Source organism: Ambystoma mexicanum, chromosome 8 (assembly GCF_040938575.1).
Source record: "Ambystoma mexicanum isolate Mex_15411 chromosome 8, UKY_AmexF1_1, whole genome shotgun sequence".
In the NCBI taxonomy this organism is placed as follows: domain Eukaryota; kingdom Metazoa; phylum Chordata; class Amphibia; order Caudata; family Ambystomatidae; genus Ambystoma; species Ambystoma mexicanum.
Window position 1 is genome coordinate 1,099,072,981 of NC_090929.1, and position 18,793 is coordinate 1,099,091,773.

At 44.7% G+C, this 18,793-nt stretch overlaps 1 protein-coding gene across 3 annotated transcripts in view; it reads right to left on the minus strand.

The window, feature by feature from the left end:
- Positions 1–18,793, minus strand: part of LOC138472772 (anoctamin-7-like) — a 439,062-nt gene that overhangs the window by 66,898 nt on the left and 353,371 nt on the right. For all 3 annotated transcript variants that reach the window (XM_069611107.1, XM_069611106.1, XM_069611105.1), the window contains exon 18: positions 12,018–12,154. In XM_069611107.1, coding sequence (XP_069467208.1) covers positions 12,018–12,154 — 137 coding nt within the window. The remainder of the gene's footprint in view (positions 1–12,017; positions 12,155–18,793) is intronic.

The following is an 18,793-nucleotide window of genomic DNA, read 5'->3' on the forward strand; positions in this document are numbered from 1 at the left end:
GAGCTGGCAGAAGTCCAAACTGAGCTCATTGTGGATATAAAAGACCTGTGTCCAATGGAAGGAGTTATGAAAAAGAAAATGTTGAATCTGAGAAAATGTGGTCATCACTGGAGTCCCAAAACTTAATGAACACAAGAGGGAAGAAAGGTTAAAAGCAAGATCTATGTGCAGCATACCAGGAAATTGAGCAAAGGGGTAATTTTGGGGGATGATCTAAAAAGTGTTCCTCATGCCCAGGTGAAAGCATATTCATATGCGCAAGATGTGGTTTTAGTGAACACAGGAACATCCGTCTTGATAACATTTTTGATAAAAAACGCTCTCACTAACTGATCCTTTCAGTAGAATAAAAATTGTGATGACCTCAACTGGGGAGGAGGTATTAGTAAAGAGGGCAGACAGGTTGACTCTCTATGCTTAGATGGATTCATGTATGAGCCATCTACTGAAGCCCTAGCACTAGGCATGAGGAGAAGCAATGCCACCCAAAACATGTAAGTAAAGTTAGGACAAGGAAATGTAAGCAACATTTGACTGGCAGTACGAGGCCGGTCAGTAAAAGAAAGCATTGAATCTCTAAGCCCCAGAATATGAATAATGACAAGCACATTGTCATGCAATATGCCAACAGGCAAGTTGCCACATGTGGAAAAATCAATCTCGTGCGATAAACAAAAATAACTTGACAATGCTAGCAAAGAGGACAATCGATTCTTATGTACAAAGACGAGTCTAATATCTTGCAATGTGACAGGAGCTCTGTCGGCACAAGATAGAGGATTCCGACTAGTTCAAATTCTTAACCAGCTTCAAAATATTCATCTTGCAGGGAAAATGATGTATGGAACTTTGGCACCCAGAGATGTCACATAAACTTTACAAAGTTCCCCTAACACTAGAGGGAGAAACTCCAGGAAGATGTAGATCTCAAGTAGAGTGGACATCTGTAAGAAAGCAGTTAGCAAAGTGGACAGCCATGATCAAATCCAATGAATTGTTATCACACTATACAATCTTTAAGCATAAGGAATGTGTATGCTGCAGCAGAAAAAGTGTCTGGTTACGAACAAACATCTCCAGGACAACGTGCCTAGGCTGGTCCATCTTCCCATCGAGTCCACCTGGTCATATGCAGAGATTTAAACATGAAATTGGGAAGGCGAGGGAACAATATACAAGATAATGCAGACATACAAAATTCATTGTAGATTCCTAGCATAAAACATTCCTTCCCCAAAGAGGATCCTGTGGGGAAATACTTTAAAAAAATCTGTGCCAAAAGGAATCCCTCATCTCAGTATGTAATTCCTTTAAAGGCTACACCCACAATATTCCGATTTATAATGCATGATTAGCCAACACAATCCTTGATTAAATCTTTTTCATGGCCAGAGAGGGGTCACTATTTGAACATTTCAAAATAATCTGGAAAACAGAGCATAACCGTAATCCATTCCAATTGGACATAAAAGCTAAAACGGAAGCCAGGCCTCCTTTTTTTGCGACCCATGAAGTGAATAGAAGGCGTCCACAACGAACACGGTATGTTGGGGGGAATAACTGGAAGCTGCAATGGAACCCTGAAGAGATCAAGAGGATGCTGTGTCCTGGAAAACCACACTGGAGGGTGTGGTACAGCGGCCTGCAAATATTCTCTTGGCTGAAACATTGTGAATCGGGAGACCAAGGGAGCCCTCTTTATGGTAAGATTAGGAATTCCTACCTTCCCTTTGTCCCAATGAATGGGTTAAAAAATGGAAATATATAACAGCAGGAAAAGGACCAACCTCATGATTTGATGATGAATGTGCACAGAAAAAGCAAGCCCTGCAGTATCCGATAGAGAACGAGACTAGACCCTAGGAGATAAGGCTCATAGAAATGATGCACAAAAACCTTAGTGTAACCAAGAAAAGGAGTCACTGGGGGGGCCGCTGTTGCGCACGAGGAAAATGGCTGCCTAGTCCCGGAGCTCCTGCTCCACCACAATATCCTGCGCTTAAAGATCCGCTCTGAGGCCGTCTGGAAGACTACAACCTGCGGGAACGGCTGCCTGTTGGTCTGTCCACAACCAGAGGAAATCTGGACCTACGGCTGCATTGGACTGCAGAGATATAGCCGTGAAAAGATTAGCCGACACACGGTGCTGTGTTGGGCCGGCACGTAGCACCAGGAGTATTCACCCAAGAGCCGTGGATGCTGGGATCTACGGGCTGCGGTTGGGCGGCGCCTGCGCTGGTGGTTCGTGCCTTACCCTTCTGCGCGGCCCGCGCTCTTCGTGCAGTGTTGCATAAAGGTGCCTAATACTTTCGGCGGGTGCCCGGGCTCAGTCCGAGCCTCTCCCCGCTGAGTACCCACCGCCCTCCTCCCCCCAGGCGCGGAGTTGTGGATCTCCCGCCCGCTCATGGACCTGAAGACGACGTAGTCACAAACTCGAGTAAGAGGCTTTAAAACGAGGGGGCAGGGGGAGTGGTGTGTCTAAATGGCTGAGGAGTCTTCTCCTGACGGCACCTTGCCGTGTTCTATTGTCTGAAGCGCTTCTGGGCGCTGGATGCCCCAGCGGATGCATCACTCAGAGACACATGAAATCCATACCGCTATTTAATCTACAGGCTGTATGGTCGTCCGAGCGGTGTTAGGACGGTTTACAACTGACATTGTGTGTACTGTACATTGTACTGGCTGTGGGGTTTTGATTCCCCGTGTATTGCACACGTCTTTTACCTCGCCTGTAAAACCTTGCTTGTGATCAAGTGAGACGTCCAGATACCTGATGGATTACACTCTGTGTTGACTGTGGGGGTATCACACGGCCACCATACGGCTGCCACGCAGCCTCTCTCTGAGCGCACTAAACACTCATATAAACCCGGTGACGCTGCAGAACTGGATGGGACCCCTGGGAGTGCTGTGGGGCTCGGTTGACACTGTGCACGTGGGAGGGCACAGTCCATTCGTGTGTAACGGATCCGCACTGGTGACTTGATATGTTGGGGCTGCGGGTTACCTGGGCCCCAGGACACATTGGAGGCCACTGCCCTACGGCACTTTTGAAACATACTCTGTACACGCACGCAGTTCCGCGCCAACATGGGGGAACCGAACAAAACAAACAGGGCATCCAAGACTCCCGGTGGTAAAAAAAAAGGGCCCAATGGACACGTTTACCAACACGTCAAATCACACCATGACAGTGGACTCGCATCCGGAGGCAAACGTGCCTTGTGAACTGGAAGGAACAGACAGAGAAGATAAACTGGCCACACTGGTCCAAAATGGGTTCCTGGCAGTGAACACCAAGCTGGATGAAATAGTGGCCACTATCGGCTCCATGGAGGCCAGAATAGACAAAGAAAGTGCACTTGTCACAGAGACTGAGAACAGGATAAGCGTGAATGAGGATACTATTGCCCACCACAGTCGAGACATCTCCCATATAAAAGACACGATGAGCAAGCTACAGAGCAAGTGTGAGGATCTCGAATCCAGATCGAGAAGGAACAACATCCGCGTGGTTGGAGTGGTGGAGTCCTTTGGCAGGGGCCAAATGGAGAAACACATGGAGGAGCTATTCATATCCTTATTTGGACCGGAGTCGCTCTCTAAACATTTCCTGGTAGAAAGAGCGCACCGCACCCTAGCACCGGTACCCAAGCCAGGAGCTGCGCCACGTACGATAATTGTCTGCCTCCTGAAGTATAGAGACAGGGACACAATCCTTTGTTTGGCAATGGAGGCTGGAACACTGCATTATGAGGGTAATCGAATACACATATATCTGGACTTCTCCGCCTCTGTCCAGGTAAGTAGACGTTCATATGAACCGGTTAATATACTCCTTAAAGCACGGCAGATCACGTATGCCTTGATGTTCCCACCCAAAATGAGGATTCAACATGCAGGGAGGGCGCACTTTTTGAAAATCCGACCAAAGCCTTATCTTATATTGAGACCTCTATACCCCTTCCTCCTAGAGGGGACCGACCGGCGCCAAACAACAGACCCCGTCCGGCAGACTAAGATATACGTTCTTTGCAGAATTGTTTGGAGCTATTGAGGGCCTTGCCTTAGGGTCCACGGAAGGCTGATACTGCAGATGGCCATTATTTCTGAATTGGTGGGTTCTAGGAACCGGGTGTGGCGGTCATGTGAGGCAACATGACTACCCCTGGAATACTCCACAAGTTGAGGGGCAGACATCGTCAAGTTGGGGGTGACGATGAGGGAGGTGGGTTGTTTAAGGGGGATGGAATGGGTTGTTGTTGTTATACCAACCTATGGTTTGAAATGGGAAAAGGTCCCCACCTTGGGACACTTAGCCCTGAGATAGTTGTGAGGGAAAATGTTTATTGCTTATTGGTTAAACAAGTGGTCTCAAAGATTCTGACACGATCTATCGCATATGAAAGGTACATCGAAAAGGTTGGTGATAATATTCGAACATTTCTATGTAAGACTTTGAACACGCATTAAGGGTGAGACTGCTGTCGTGGAATGTTAGGGGTTTCAACAATCGGTTGAAAACTAAGAAAGTGGGGAATTACATTGTCAGACATAGTGTTCGAATTGTTATGCTACAGGAAAAACATGCTGTTGACGCCAGCAATGAATGTATATTGCCTAGTTGGGGCAAGTCAAGGTTGTATACAAATTATTCATCCCAATCCAGGGGGGTTGTCACGCTTGTACACCCAAGTTTGGGATTCCGGCTGGAAGGTCACAAAACTGACCCCCTTGGTAGATATGTTCTGGTGTGGGGCTCGATTGCAGGACAACAAATGCTGCTGGTCAACACATATGGCCCGAACATTGATGACCCAACCTTTTATACAAATGTATACCAACTAATTGCTGCCATTGATGTTCCTAATATACTGTGGGGTGGAGATTTCAATGTTGCTATGGATCCTAGACTAGACGGATCCAGTATGATCGTTAGGGCACCTACCAAGGCTGTTCTTACCCTGAAACACATCCTACCTCAGCTCTCCCTCGAGGACGCCTGGCGGGTGGTTCACCCGAATGGAAAGGGATACACATATTATTCCTCAGTTCACGACTCTGAGTCCAGAATTGATTACTGGTTTGCATCCCCCGCCATGATCACTGCAATGAAGTTGTGTGAAATACTGTCCCGCACACTGTCTGACCACTCCCCGGTACTGTTTGAGGTTGAATTTTATAACTGCCCCAGACCACTCAGACGGTGGAGAATGCCCGGAGGGTTGCTGGGCGATTCGGGAGAGATGGAAGGATTAGACATTGAGATTGCAGAGTTCCTCGACAATAACAAGGGATCGGTTGAGAAATGTTCCACGGTCTGGGAGTCCTTTAAGGTCTGAGCTAGGGGGACCCTGTTGTCCAAATCTGTGGGTCTTCTAAAGGGGGTCAGAGCTGAACTAACCCGAATTGAAAACGAATTAGGCAGGCTGGAGGAGGCTTATACTTGTACAGAGGATAAGACAACACTAGCTGAAATACAGATACATCTCCAGGAATTTGGCAGGCTAGCTGCTAGGGAAATTCAGTATATGGCGGCCCCGGTCAGCGCCCGTAGATATGGCGAGGGCAACAAGGCAGGCAGGACACTGTCCAACTTACTGAAACAAGATAGGCATCCCAACCGAATTACGAGCCTACAAGCACCGAGTGGTGAGATTCTGCTGAGTGAACAAGAGATTAATGGTGAGTTTGCTAAATTCTACCAACAGCTATATAGTAACAGGGACACTAAGACACTAAGACAAACATACTTAGAGACGCTGACAATGCCGAAACTCTCTGAGGAGACCTGCCTGGCAATGGACCAGCCTGTCATGGCTGAGGAAATTGTTGAAGCGATTAAGGACTTGGCATCCAATAAAACCCCTGGGTCAGATGGATTAGGTGCGGAATTCTATAAGGAGTTCCGCAAGGAACTCATTCCACTGTTGCTGCAGGTCTGAGAGGAAGCCCTCCAGCAGTGTAAAATACTGCCCCCGTCAATGAGAGAGGCTTTGATAACTGTACTCCCTAAACCGCGCCACCCACCCCAAGACATGTCGTCCTATAGGCCACTTTCTCTTATCAACACGGATGCTAAGATATTTGCTAAACTGTTGGCCAATAGGCTTCTGCCGGTGGTCCCTACACTTGTTCACCCTGACCAGAATGGGTTTATCCCCGCTAGATCCACGGCCCTTAATCTTCGCAGACTTTTCGGTATCATGGCCCAAATAGACCCAGGGAGGAACGCAGTTGCCATATCACTGGATGCTGAGAAGGCCTTCGATTCGGTGTCATGGGCTTACTTACTAGCGGTATTGGAGGCATTTGGTGTTGGCCTTAACTTCATTAGATATGTGGAACTACTGTACATGAAACCTGGGGCTCGAGTGTTGACCAATCAATCCATCTCTGATCTGTTCCTGTTGGAGAGGGGCACCAGGCAGGGTTGCCCATTCTCGCCCATACTGTTTGCCTTAACAATAGAACCGATGGCAATTGCAATCAGGCTTAGACACTCAAACAGGGGTATAAATCTGAAGGGCGCTACTCAACTAATCTCCCTATATGCAGACGACACGCTTTTATATGTCCGTGAACCAGAAAACAAGATAGCACCGATTACGACGAGATCCAGGAATTCACTGCACACACAGGATACTCCATAAATACAGCCAAATCTGAAATTTTCCCTCTCACATCGGCAACCAGGTGCCCCAGTTCCCTATGTGGTCTCAAGTGGTCGGAAAAGAGCATTCGATATCTGGGGATACTTGTCTCACGAGAAAAACACACGCTATACACAGAGAATCACGATAGCACACTACAAGCCTTGAACACTAAACTATTGCTATGGGACGGCCTGCCGATATCATTACATGGTAGGATAGCGGTTCTTAGAATGATAGTCCTACCCAAACTATTATGCCTATTTGTTAATATCCCGATATGGCCGGGACGACCCTTCTTTAATAGGCTTAGGTCAATAGTGACGACCTTTCTCTGGAATGGGAAAACTCCAAGAATAGGATGGGAAAAAATGACTGAACCATACCCCTCAGGCGGCATAGCGGCACCTGACTTTGAACTATACTATTATACTGCCCAAGCCCAATTCTCGAGATACTGGTACTGCAAGGCTGAGGGCCCCCCCACATGGCGATAGAAGAATTTACCACACACCCCACGAATATACAGTCCGTAATTTTTGATACGCATTATAGCGACACATGTGACTTTAACCCGGTGAACTGCACGGTTGGTGCATGGAGAGCTATATTTAGAAGAATGGGAGTGTTGTCCCCCTAGAACCTTGCGGTCCCCCTCTGGAATGACCCTGACATGCCACCAACACACGATAGCAGCTTGCGCAAAGCTTGGGATCCCAATGAAGAGATGAAACTGGGCGACATGTTTGTTGATGGGAAATTTGCGACACTACGGGAGGTCACAGGGGCATTCGGTGGGGGTCCACTTACGACACTTCAATATTATCGCATGAGATCAGCCTTCCAGAAACACTGGGAGTCTTTTCCGGATGAACCACCTACACACCCTTATATACAGCTGATAATGTCTGGGGACCGCCTGGGGATTTCCAGTCTATACGCTGTGGTCCAAACACATTCCCCCACGACTAACCTGGTTAAAAACAACTGGGAAAAAGATCTTCAAATCCCCATAGATGACAAAAATTGGGACAGATACTGTTCGCTCACCAAGAGGGTTTCCTTGAACGCTGGATTGCGCCTGATTCAGTTTAAAATTATAAACAGGCTACACTACACCCCGGCCAAGATTGCCAAGTTTGTGCCAGATAGTTCCGGTGAATGTCCCAAATGCAAAGCAGATCAGGCTGGTTCATTCCACATGTACTGGGTGGTGGCTCGGTTCTGGAGGGAGGTGGCGGATATCCTGGAAGAAATCACACAAATCCCCCCTACACTGACCCCGCAGAAATATTTGTTTGGGGACGTAGGAAAGTGCTCCGAAAGGGACAGGAGACTATTCAACGTTTCATGTGCAGTGGCCAAAAAATGCATTTGTCAACAATGGAAGAGTACTGCGCCACCCAGCGTGAAACATTTCCTCCGGGAGATGACGTATGTCAATGAGGCAGAGGAACAATTTGTCCTCACCCGCCCAGCGGCGAGCAGACCTAAAGATATTTGGGGACCTTTCAGAATTTACTTATGTGAAATGATTTCTGATGATGATGAAACTATGTAAACGTACCACCGCGATGAGATATATATCATGTGAATGGTTTTCCTCCTTTTTTTTCTTTTTTTGTTTTACCTGTAACGTGAAGATGTAACTGTGTTATGTATCTTTGTGGCCACTAATAAAAAGAGTTTAAAAAAAAAAAAGAAAAGGAGTCACTGATGTCCAGGTGGTGTCATTTAAAAAACACTGTAGCAGACAAGGACTCATGAAGATTCAGGAGTTTAATCTCACAAGGTATGAGGACAAATATATAAACTCAATTGAGTCCAAAATCATACAAGCAGTTTGGAAAGGGCACTACAGGAAAATATTTTACACATTTGGGGAAACATATGTCCCAGAAACAAGCCAGGGGGGAGTCCAAATGACTACAAGCTATGGGAAGTAAAAAGTGATGATGGGGAGCTAGTTCTCAGGACAGAAGGTTAAAGAAGCAATCTCCGCCCTCGGTACAGGGTAGGCCCCTGGAACAAGCATGGACCCGACGGAAGTGGTCAAGTCTTTGTTCGACTCGTGGTCCCCCTTGCTTGAAACCAGATTTTGTTCTTTTTCAATCACCTTGCAAGTCCCTGTTTCACTGGCAAATAGCTTGATGGTCCCCCTGTACAAAAAGGGTCCAACCAACAATGCAAAATCTTAAACAATGGCAAAATGTACCTCAAATTGTTTTTGCATGCTATGGAAACCTGGGTGGAAGAAAATAGAATTGTAATGCTAAATCAATGCAGGGTTCATCCACGATTGTCCACAACTGGCCAAGTGTTCATTTTCATCCACATCGTACATCAAGATAGCCAGTCAAGACAAATGCCACGTTTATGGCATTCCTGCACTGCCCTTCAGCCTTTAACCTCATGTCACAAGATAGGAAATGGTACTTGGTAGAGAGAGATACTAAGTGAGTTCAATCAAAGAAGAGGAGAAGCGGGGGTCTTGGACCCTTGTAACATTTGAGAACTGTGTGTTTGAAGCTATGTGACAAATAGACCAGCAGAAGGGAGTCATTCTCCCCTGGTGGTGTTGAGCTGTGAAACCAAACTGAAAGAGAGTCCAGGGCAAAGGAGTCATTCCCCCTGGTGATGTTGGATTGTGTTAACAAGTGAAAGGAGACCAGGGGAAGGGAGAAGTTCCCACTGGTTGTATCAAACTCTGAAGTCAAGATACCAGGAGAAAGGAGTCATTCTCCTGGTAACCAAAGTTATAAAGACTTTCTGATACAGAGTGTTAAATGATAGGCAGAGGCTCTATCAAGGAAACGTGCTTTTTTGCATTGGAGGACAATGTTGACCCAGGGAAGGGAGTCATTCCCCTAAGAAGTCAAAGCCTAGGGGTGGGCTTCTATCACCAGTCCAGAAGAAGGGAGTCATTCATCTGGACCAAGAAGATCTACATTATCTCTAGTTTAATTTTAAGTGTAAGAGACAGGATCAGGGTTTTGACACATGATTGTGGACTATTGATTTACACTGACATATTACACACTGATAGAACCTGTAGTGTAGTTGGGGCAGGGAATCCCTCTTAGAGTCAGGGAAAGTTAAGTGTTCTCTTTATTTTCTTGACTAATAAAAGTCGATAGCAATCACCATGCCATCTATGTGTCAATCTCCTCCTTCTGCACCCTTACAGCGCACACAGCTTGGGATTCTTGGAAACCATTTTTACCACACTCAAAGCAGCCAGATACTACAGCATACACAACATAGAAAAGCCACATCTCAAGAGCGCATAACAAATACATTTGGGATATACAGCAACCACCACACCACACCTACAAGCTGTCTCATCTGACCTCAATAACATCAATGGCACCATAGTCTCCATCACCCACACCCTACAACCCATACCACCAAATCAGCAGCTACAGCCACAAAGTTTACAGTCACATAAACAGCAACAATTCCAGAAAATAAAGCAGCACAATCTACATAAAATACAGGACTGCACAATTTTTATTTTATTGGTTGTACTTACTTTCATATTCACGTCTGTCTTTGTACTGTATGTGTGAAATGTTTCTTTGAAAACTATGACAAACGATTTAAAAAAAACAAAAAATACAGGACCATAGCAAGCAGCTCCTGCAGAGAAAACATTCACAAAACACATACAACACACAAGCCTCAGAGTGGGCCCACTGTGCCAAAGTACCAAAAGCAACCACAGCATACACCATCAATTACCTAGAGCACCCACATATACAATACATCACAATTCCACACACTACAATAACAAAGCCTACAGCACTCACAACCACAGACCAAGCAACCACTTGATCACCTGCAGCCACTTCATTCACAACCTTAGTGGCACCCACTGTACCCCAGTGCATAAAGAAGCTACCCATGGTCTATGGCACCCACACCACACACAGTTGATAGTGCAACCACAAATCATTTCCACTCATTGCTCCAAACCATCCACAGTTCTCCATTAACCATAGTCGATAACACACTCACCCAGCAACACTCATAAATCCAAAGTCAACAATAGCCTGCAGCAACTACACCACTTACTCACATAGCAGGCATAGCTTACAACACCCACAGCCTGCATCACCCAGTTTACAATATTACCAACAGCTTCAGAGTCTACAAACCCCACTGCCTTCAGCAACCACAATATACAAGAGCTTCAGTGCAGAAAATCTACAGAACACACAGTTCCAGACCAGACTCTACAGAGCCCGACAGCTCTGGAGGCTACAGCACCCACAGCTCCAGAGCCTATATTGGACATTTTCTATTAAAACATACTTCCCCCAAAGCCATTGCTGCATTAAAAATATGTAAATTTCAGATAAAGAGAAACCAAATAATAGGAGGAATAAATGCAAGCAAACAAAATACTAACAATGGGTCTTTCAATGAACTGTGGCCAGTATCCTAATAATAATTATATCACAACTAGATGCTGATCAAAGAGTAAAGGACTGTGTCCAAAAGAGTCAACTGGAATCAATGAACCACATTTTGTAGATTAATGTCACCAAAGTGGTGCCAAACATAAAACAACTTAACACCAACCCCTGCTAGCATAGCTATTTTAAACTTATAGGAATGATGAGTCATACGGGAACATGGGACATCAACTTCTGCAGAGTTTAGCCTTCTTTAGCATTGAACAAAATCAAATAAAGTAAAATCAGATGGCTCACATATGTGGGAAGAGTTAAGGGAACGCACATCAATTACTTGTTGTTGGTTAATGGTCCATAATGTGTATCTAAATTATGATCCAGACTTGACCTAACAGTATTCTCAGGCGGATAGCTCAGGGGCAACGCGCTCGCCTTGGAAGCAAGACGACGCAGAGCAGCACAGGTTCGATCCCCAGATCCGCGCTTAGAAACCTCTGGGTATTAAGCGCGTTATAAATAACCAATCATAACCAGAGTTCCAGTCTACAGCACCCACAGCTACAGAAACTGCAACACTCACACTCCACGACATTCCCTACAGACCCTCAGGCATCTCATTAACTGTTTAAGCTCCTCTGCCATTCCGTACACCAATCTCACTGCCAGCACTATTGCAGCGTCCATTACTGCTCTAAACGGCCAGCACCGGTACACTCTTATCTGAAACTCAATCGCTGCCACCACTGCCACACAATTCCCTAATGTTCACTTCCAGCCAGAAATTCCACATCATTCCCAAAACCGCTGCTACAGTTAGTAATACTACATCATCCCCAACAATCACCCTCAGTCATCACTCCCACAACATTCACTAAAAGATCCCCCACAGCCAGGTGATCATGAACCAAGGTCCCATCTTCTGGGACATGACCTCATTTAATCTCACCCATCTCCAAGTACTCCTCAAAAAGCCCTTCGCACTCGATAAGTTCATAGTCATCCTCCCATCGCTTGGGCTCCTGGGAGATCTGGGTTCCCCGCACCTTGGCCAGCTTTCGCTTCTGTCGCCAAGCCTTGAGCTTCCTTAAATCAGGAGGAGAGAGGGGAAGAGACAGGGAGTGAAAAAGAGGGATTGAATGGATAGCTTTGGCTGGTAGCTAATACAGGTTACAGTATGCAAAATGTTCAGGTGCCGTAATAGTGTAAAAAGGATCCTTTCTAACATATCTGTCAGTAGTGATGTGTGTGATTATCACATTTCCTGAATATGAGGACAAAACATTGACTAGTTAGCAACGTTTTCATATGTCTCACTTCTTGCACAAAATATGGGGCGAAGTGCGTAGGTTAGAATTTGCAGAGCTGTATTTTTTGCAAAATGTACACTGCATGAGAAAGGTCGAGGTTTTCCTTCAACAGTAAATGACTGGCAATCTTTAAGAACGTTTATAATATCTGAATTAACAAATACAGAATGTTCTATCTTATACATTTTATGATGTTTTAAAAAGTGTTTTTAAAGTCCTTCATTACTTATGATATGTTTTACAAAAATGTGCTGTATTATAAAAACTTCCTAACATAATGCTATACCATTTTTGGAAGCTGGAATCGGTTGCTGAATGCTACTGCTTTTAAATAATTTTCTTTGGATGGAAAAACGAACCACTAGTTAAATTCTCGAAAGAGAGTTTGAGGGAGCAACTGACGAACAAAAGAAGTGAAATCCTGGAGAAATAATGAAATATATGTAAAACACTGCAATTGCACCAGATGAATTCATTTATTAAACATCAAAGAAGATATACAATGTGTCCCCAAAATTACTTCCCCCAGCATATACTTAAAGTCACATAAAAAAGAGAAATGGACTGAATTAAAACAAATCTGAAAAACATGCATTTTAAGTCAGATTTCTTTTTATTTGGCAGCTTACCTGTTTTAAATCAGATAAAACTGCTTGTGGAGGTTAATAAACTAGGTTGTTCAAAAGCACACATGGAGTAATGAAGGAGCTATTGTAAGGAAGGCATGGTATCAAAGACAAACAAAAAGTGATCTCAGTTCAAGGGTGTTTTTTGCACTTCAATGGGTTGGTTGAAAACCTATCGTATCTAAACCTAGATCTAAGGATGGGAGCAAGCTGCGACCATCAAATAATAATAACGCAGTCCTAGTCGAGTCTATGTCAAAATAAAAGGCCCTATACTAATTAACCTATTGTCAATCCTTACTTCTAAATACAAAAGGGTGTGGGACAATAATGTATGCAAAAAGAAAAGTGTTCAACAAATAATATGTCAGGACAGTTGAGCAGTTGGCTTCCCTTCTGCATGTTTTCAGCACGTGGGAAAGGCGGCACATTCGAGCTTCGCACAAACTCTGGCTTCTCTGCCACGAGGACACAGTTTAAAGCATAGACATCGGGGCCTTTCGCCAAAGTCTCTTTTCCAATAAGAGTCTCTTACTGGAGAGGGCCTGTTGTACCAAACAAATATCAGAGTTCCATTTCTATTAGGATCTTCACATTCACAAGTTCTCGCTGCCAGTATTTATCATGGGTCTACCTCCTTCAGACTTAGATCCCTTTGTACCTCAATGTTTACTCTTGGTCTCCCTCGTTCGGGTTCAGATCCTCTTGATATCAAAATCGAAGACTTTTGAATGTGCAATGGGTTTTGCTTAAACCATCGCAGGACCACTTCAATTCACTTCATACAATATTCTCATCAATCTTTTGGCTTTTTTTCATTTCTCTTGGGATACCTTACAGAGAGTTTCGATTGAGCACACTCACGGTGCCGGACCACTCTCTTAACGGTATTGTATCTTTCGTTCTCAAGTTCAAATATTCATCAGCATTAAAGCTTTGCTCCCGTCTTTCATCACACGCGTTTAACAATGTTGCCAGCGCTCGTTATATAATGCTGCCGCTTGCAACCTTGACTTCAACCCAGACCAGTCTTGCATCAGTCTCTCCAACTCACTGGTTGTGTTGATCTCTCTATTACTTCTTTTTTGTTGGAGCCAAAGGGGATATCCCGGCGGCTGTCGCTCCTCCCCATCTTTGTTGGTTATGTGGGAGGCCCTTCGGTATCTCTGACACACATTGCATGAGTCTTCAGTCTGGTTTCATGGCCTTATGCTTTCTGCTTCGAAGGCTTCTGGAAAGTAACGGTTTCTTGCCGAAAAGGTCAAGGCTATTTCCCTCCTTGCAAACCCTTCTTGGTTTTCCATCTTTCTCCCCCGTTCAGCTGCCGTCTCAAGACTGCTGTTCTTCGTGTGCTTTGCCTCGCTCAGAGTGTGCTCTCTTGCTCCGCCTTTTATCCATGTGGGGAAGTTTAATGGAAGTCAGGTGTGAGTGACTATCAGTGATTGCCTGACTTTGCCTGACCATAGTAGCGGGACATGTCAGGTACACTGCTCGGGTGTGAGTCTGTTTTCTCCCAGAGCGGACTGTCTGTGAGGAAGTATTTGTGAAGGAAAAAGGGGCGGGGGTAGTAAAGTTCTCCCACGTATCCTACCTTGTAGGATGGGGGAAAGTGTTTTGGGGAGGGATACTGCATTTCCGCCATCCGGTGTCCCACTCCCTGATGACGCTTACCTAGGTGATCATCCCGCACTGGGACAACCCCAGGAACTGATCCAAAAGCAATGGCCGTGTCCTGGCCACCTGGATGACAGATCCCCGGGGACTAACGGGTGAGAGACCTTCTGGTTTCTCACAATAGCTACCTCTCTTCCGTTCATAAAAGTCATAAAGGAGAAGCTTAATTTAAAGGAAGTCAAGGGTAGTGGTTATTGCTGCTGGCAACACCTGGAAATTTACCAATACGATAATCAAGTTTTTAAAAGTAAGTCTGTCTAAAGATTTGCTAGTTTTAATATTTGGCTGCCTGTGTCTGTTATCAGTCAATGATCGTTAATTTGAGTCAGAGTTCTAACAAAGGTTGTTTAAACAATATACAATGGCATGTCATCAAGATTGAAAAGTTGTATAATGTTGTTGAAGGGAATGTTATGTCACTTCCAATAGTCCTATGATTTTGGAGGACGTACACTACTATTTAACTGGACCTTTTCAATAAACATCATACGGTCGGTATAGCAAATAGAGGTTGTGGCTGACCTCCTCTCAGCCAAGGTACAGAATGAAGACAACAACTACTGGTCTTGACTGCATTCCAAGCATTTTGACTTCAGGAGCAGGCAGTGAAACACCAGAAAGTGTTTCTTAGTATCTAAGAAACAGCCATGCAACTTCCCAGCAAGATTTATTTAAATAAAACACCCCAATGTAACACACCAACGTGTAAGCTAAAGCAGGGAGCAATGTTTTCACTTCCACATTAAAGAAATCTTTCATTTTTACATTACATCTAATGCATAGTGTGAGGGTGCAGTAGTGATAATTTGACACACAAGTGGTATTTCTGTTGCTACAGACTTTTATTAAAGGAAAAATGGTATTGGAGTAAGGCCTCACTAGCCCTAGCACTAAGAGGTGTTTCCCTGCCTCATTATAAATCTTAAAGGGGTCTCTCTGGATGTAAAATGAAGATAAGACCACCGTCATGTCCAAACCCTAACTCTCGCTCTCACAGTAATAACTAAATACAAGGTGCAAATGGGTTGTCTGCTCAGCAGGTTCTTCTTCTCAGAGTTCCAAACACAAAGTTCTAAATGTTGCAAAAACAGACAAAGTTCCAGAGGGGTCAAGAGAGTGTTCCCCTTCTTTTCACAAGTTCCAAGAGGAAGTGCCTACTTTCCAGTGGTCCCACTTCCTTTACATGATAAGAGAATATCTCCCTTCTTTCAGCTTTCTCACAATGTTCTCAATCTCAGGGGTCAACTCCCTGCCCCAAGTTTCTCTTCCTTTCCTACAGCCAACTGGATTGACTCTTCTCCCCAGTACTGTGATTAAAAGGAGGAGTTTACAGCTGTTCTTCTTATATGGATGGGGTCCCGGACTTGCACAGCAAATACAATTCTCCTTCTAAGTAGACTGTACTCTTCTGCCAAGTACTACCTTCTTCAACAACCATCCTTTTTATGTGGGTGCAAACCCCGGATTTGCCGGACTTACATTTTCTCCGGTATTGCTCTTCCTTCTTGGTAGGCTTGATTAACTATCCTAACAAGCACTACCATATATAATCAGGGATGTAACAACTGCTTCGCTACCACTTTCAGGGTCCCAAACCCTTGGTTGGGGGTATGCTTCCCCCTTTATTTCTCGCCACCATCTTTTCTTATTTGCAGGGTCCCAGGCCCGAGGTTTGGACTATTCTACTCCTTATCTACAGACCACCACCTTTTCTTCCTCTTATTAGGGTCACCAAACCCTTGGTTTGGGGTATTCTTCCCCCATCTCTATCTGCCACCTCTTCCTTGCAGTATCAGAGTCACAGACTCTATGCTTGGGTATTCTGCCCCCTCCTCTGCTCACCTCCACCTCCTCGGGTTCCCAGCCTCCTCTATCCCTGATTTAGATCTGAAAGGGCATCTGCCTTCTTTCTACTTCCTCTTTCAGCCGCTGGACTCTTGCTTCTTAAAGCGGCTCTGCTTGGTCTGCGTCCGCTCCACAGCGCCAGCTTTCCTTCTGCGAGTGATGTCACTTCCCATACCTTGCGATCGCAGGTGCAGCAAACGCGGTCATCTTCCTCGAGGCACCTCCAGGGAGGACAGGTCCCTGCTGTAAGTCCTTCTTCACTGTTTATTCATTCGTCTGGCTCAGCCAGATTGAATAGGCTGGACTAACTACTGCGATTCCGTGGTGTGCTCTTCTGCACTCCGCGCATCTTCTTCGTTGCAGTACTGTTCTTCAGGATATCATGACTGCTCTTCTTGTCTCAGTATACAAAGGAAGACAAACTTCTACCTTGTTTGCATACATAGAAATATTAAGGACCTTAACACTTTCAAAAGGGTAAGAGGGTATAGGGATAGTGGAATGTATTTACTGCATGTATCCTAAGGTATCATCCCTCATCCCATGAGGGTGTTCCCTTCCCATGTGATCCTCCCGCAGTGCACCACCGCCAGCGGGAATGTTGGACTGTGACCGCACCGCCCTGGCCACATGAGAAGGGTTTTCCCCCATGGAGAAGGGATGACATCCAAGGATTCGTCACAATACTCATGCAAAACAGTTCCAGTTGAGCCCAGTGTACAATTATAATTCCTACCCTAGAAGACAACATTGATATTTAAATACTAAATAAAAAAACTACATTTCATTTACTAACATGTTTGGTTTATTTTCATTATTCAATATTAAACTAACATTACTCCACCACCAAAGTTTCAAAACCTATATGTGTACTGCCATGAGGTGATAAAAGTTTTATGGACAAATCATAGAGACTGATAATGACCCCTCCCTATATATATATATAATGTTGATGGCTATCTCCTGTGTTCAACAAGTGCATAAATGCTGTGGGGGGAGGGGGCGGAGGGTTATTTTGAAATTGAAATCCCCAAATCTGACAGATTGTGCTGATGGAAATATTATACTTCTACTTGGCTATATGCATTATTAAGGACTGCTGGTCATGAAGAGGAGAAAGCAGATTCAGGCCCCTTATTTCCCCCTAATTGCACCTGCACCGTATGACATTTTTTGTTTAGTTTTATGTCAAATAATTCCATAACTTAGCAGCACGGCTGTAGATTGTAAGCGGCCACCATTGATCACAGATATCTGTGAAAAAGTGTTTCTGTGAGACAGTAATCAACTGGACAACACGGAAAGGGAGCAACATTGGAGAATGTACAGAGTGGGAAAGACTCTGGATAAGTGGAAAGAAGTTAATGGAAAAGTTGCTGGGGCCCCTGAAGTAATCAGAAATAAACATGATAGGCAGTACATGAGACGCTAGGAGGCAATGTATTTCCCTGTTGTGTGAGCCTGTGCAGCTGAATATTATATTTTCTTATGGCCCGAGTGGAACTCAGAATTACCTTATGCACCTTCTTTACATAAGGAAATTAGCTGTTGTGCCAATTTACTGGAGGTTTACAAAACAGGCAATGCTGCAGAGAATCTTTGTGTTGCAGGGCCGGCGCAACTCTCCTGAGCTGGTCCTGCTCTGCTGAGACTCTATTGCTGATGGTCGACAGAAGGAAGGCTGGACCTCTGGAGTCAATTGCCAGTCAACTGCATCCCTTTACACCTGAGTTGTTATTAGCCTCAAAGGATCCTCCTGAATACAGGTATATTTTATCCTTCAACAATGAACAAACGCTTTTTGTGCGTTTGGGAGTACCCCATCAGCTTAGTAATTGTGTGTTTGTCTTTCTACGGGAGATGCCCAAATACCCATGTTGGCCCCTACTCTCAAAGGCAACACCCCAGTCAGTACCTTAGTTTGGTTGGAACTGCTTCTTGGCTTGTGAAGGTTTCCATCAGCTTCTGATTGCACTCATCCTTTGACAGCTGGCATTGTCTGTTCATTATAGACTACCTAGTTGCCAGAGTCTAAAGTGGTATACCTCAGTCTAATGAGTTCAGGTTTAACCTCAACTGGTTCAAGAGGTGAGAGAATCAAAAGAGCTTTAAATAGTGAAGTAAATATTTCTAGTACAAATTTAAAAATTACAGAAACCGCTATATTAATTTAAAAAGAATATCTAGATTCAGAAGTACCTGCTGTCTTGAAGGCCAAGTTATAATCCCTCAGAATTTATTGCATTATCTGAGAGTCTTTAATCCTAACA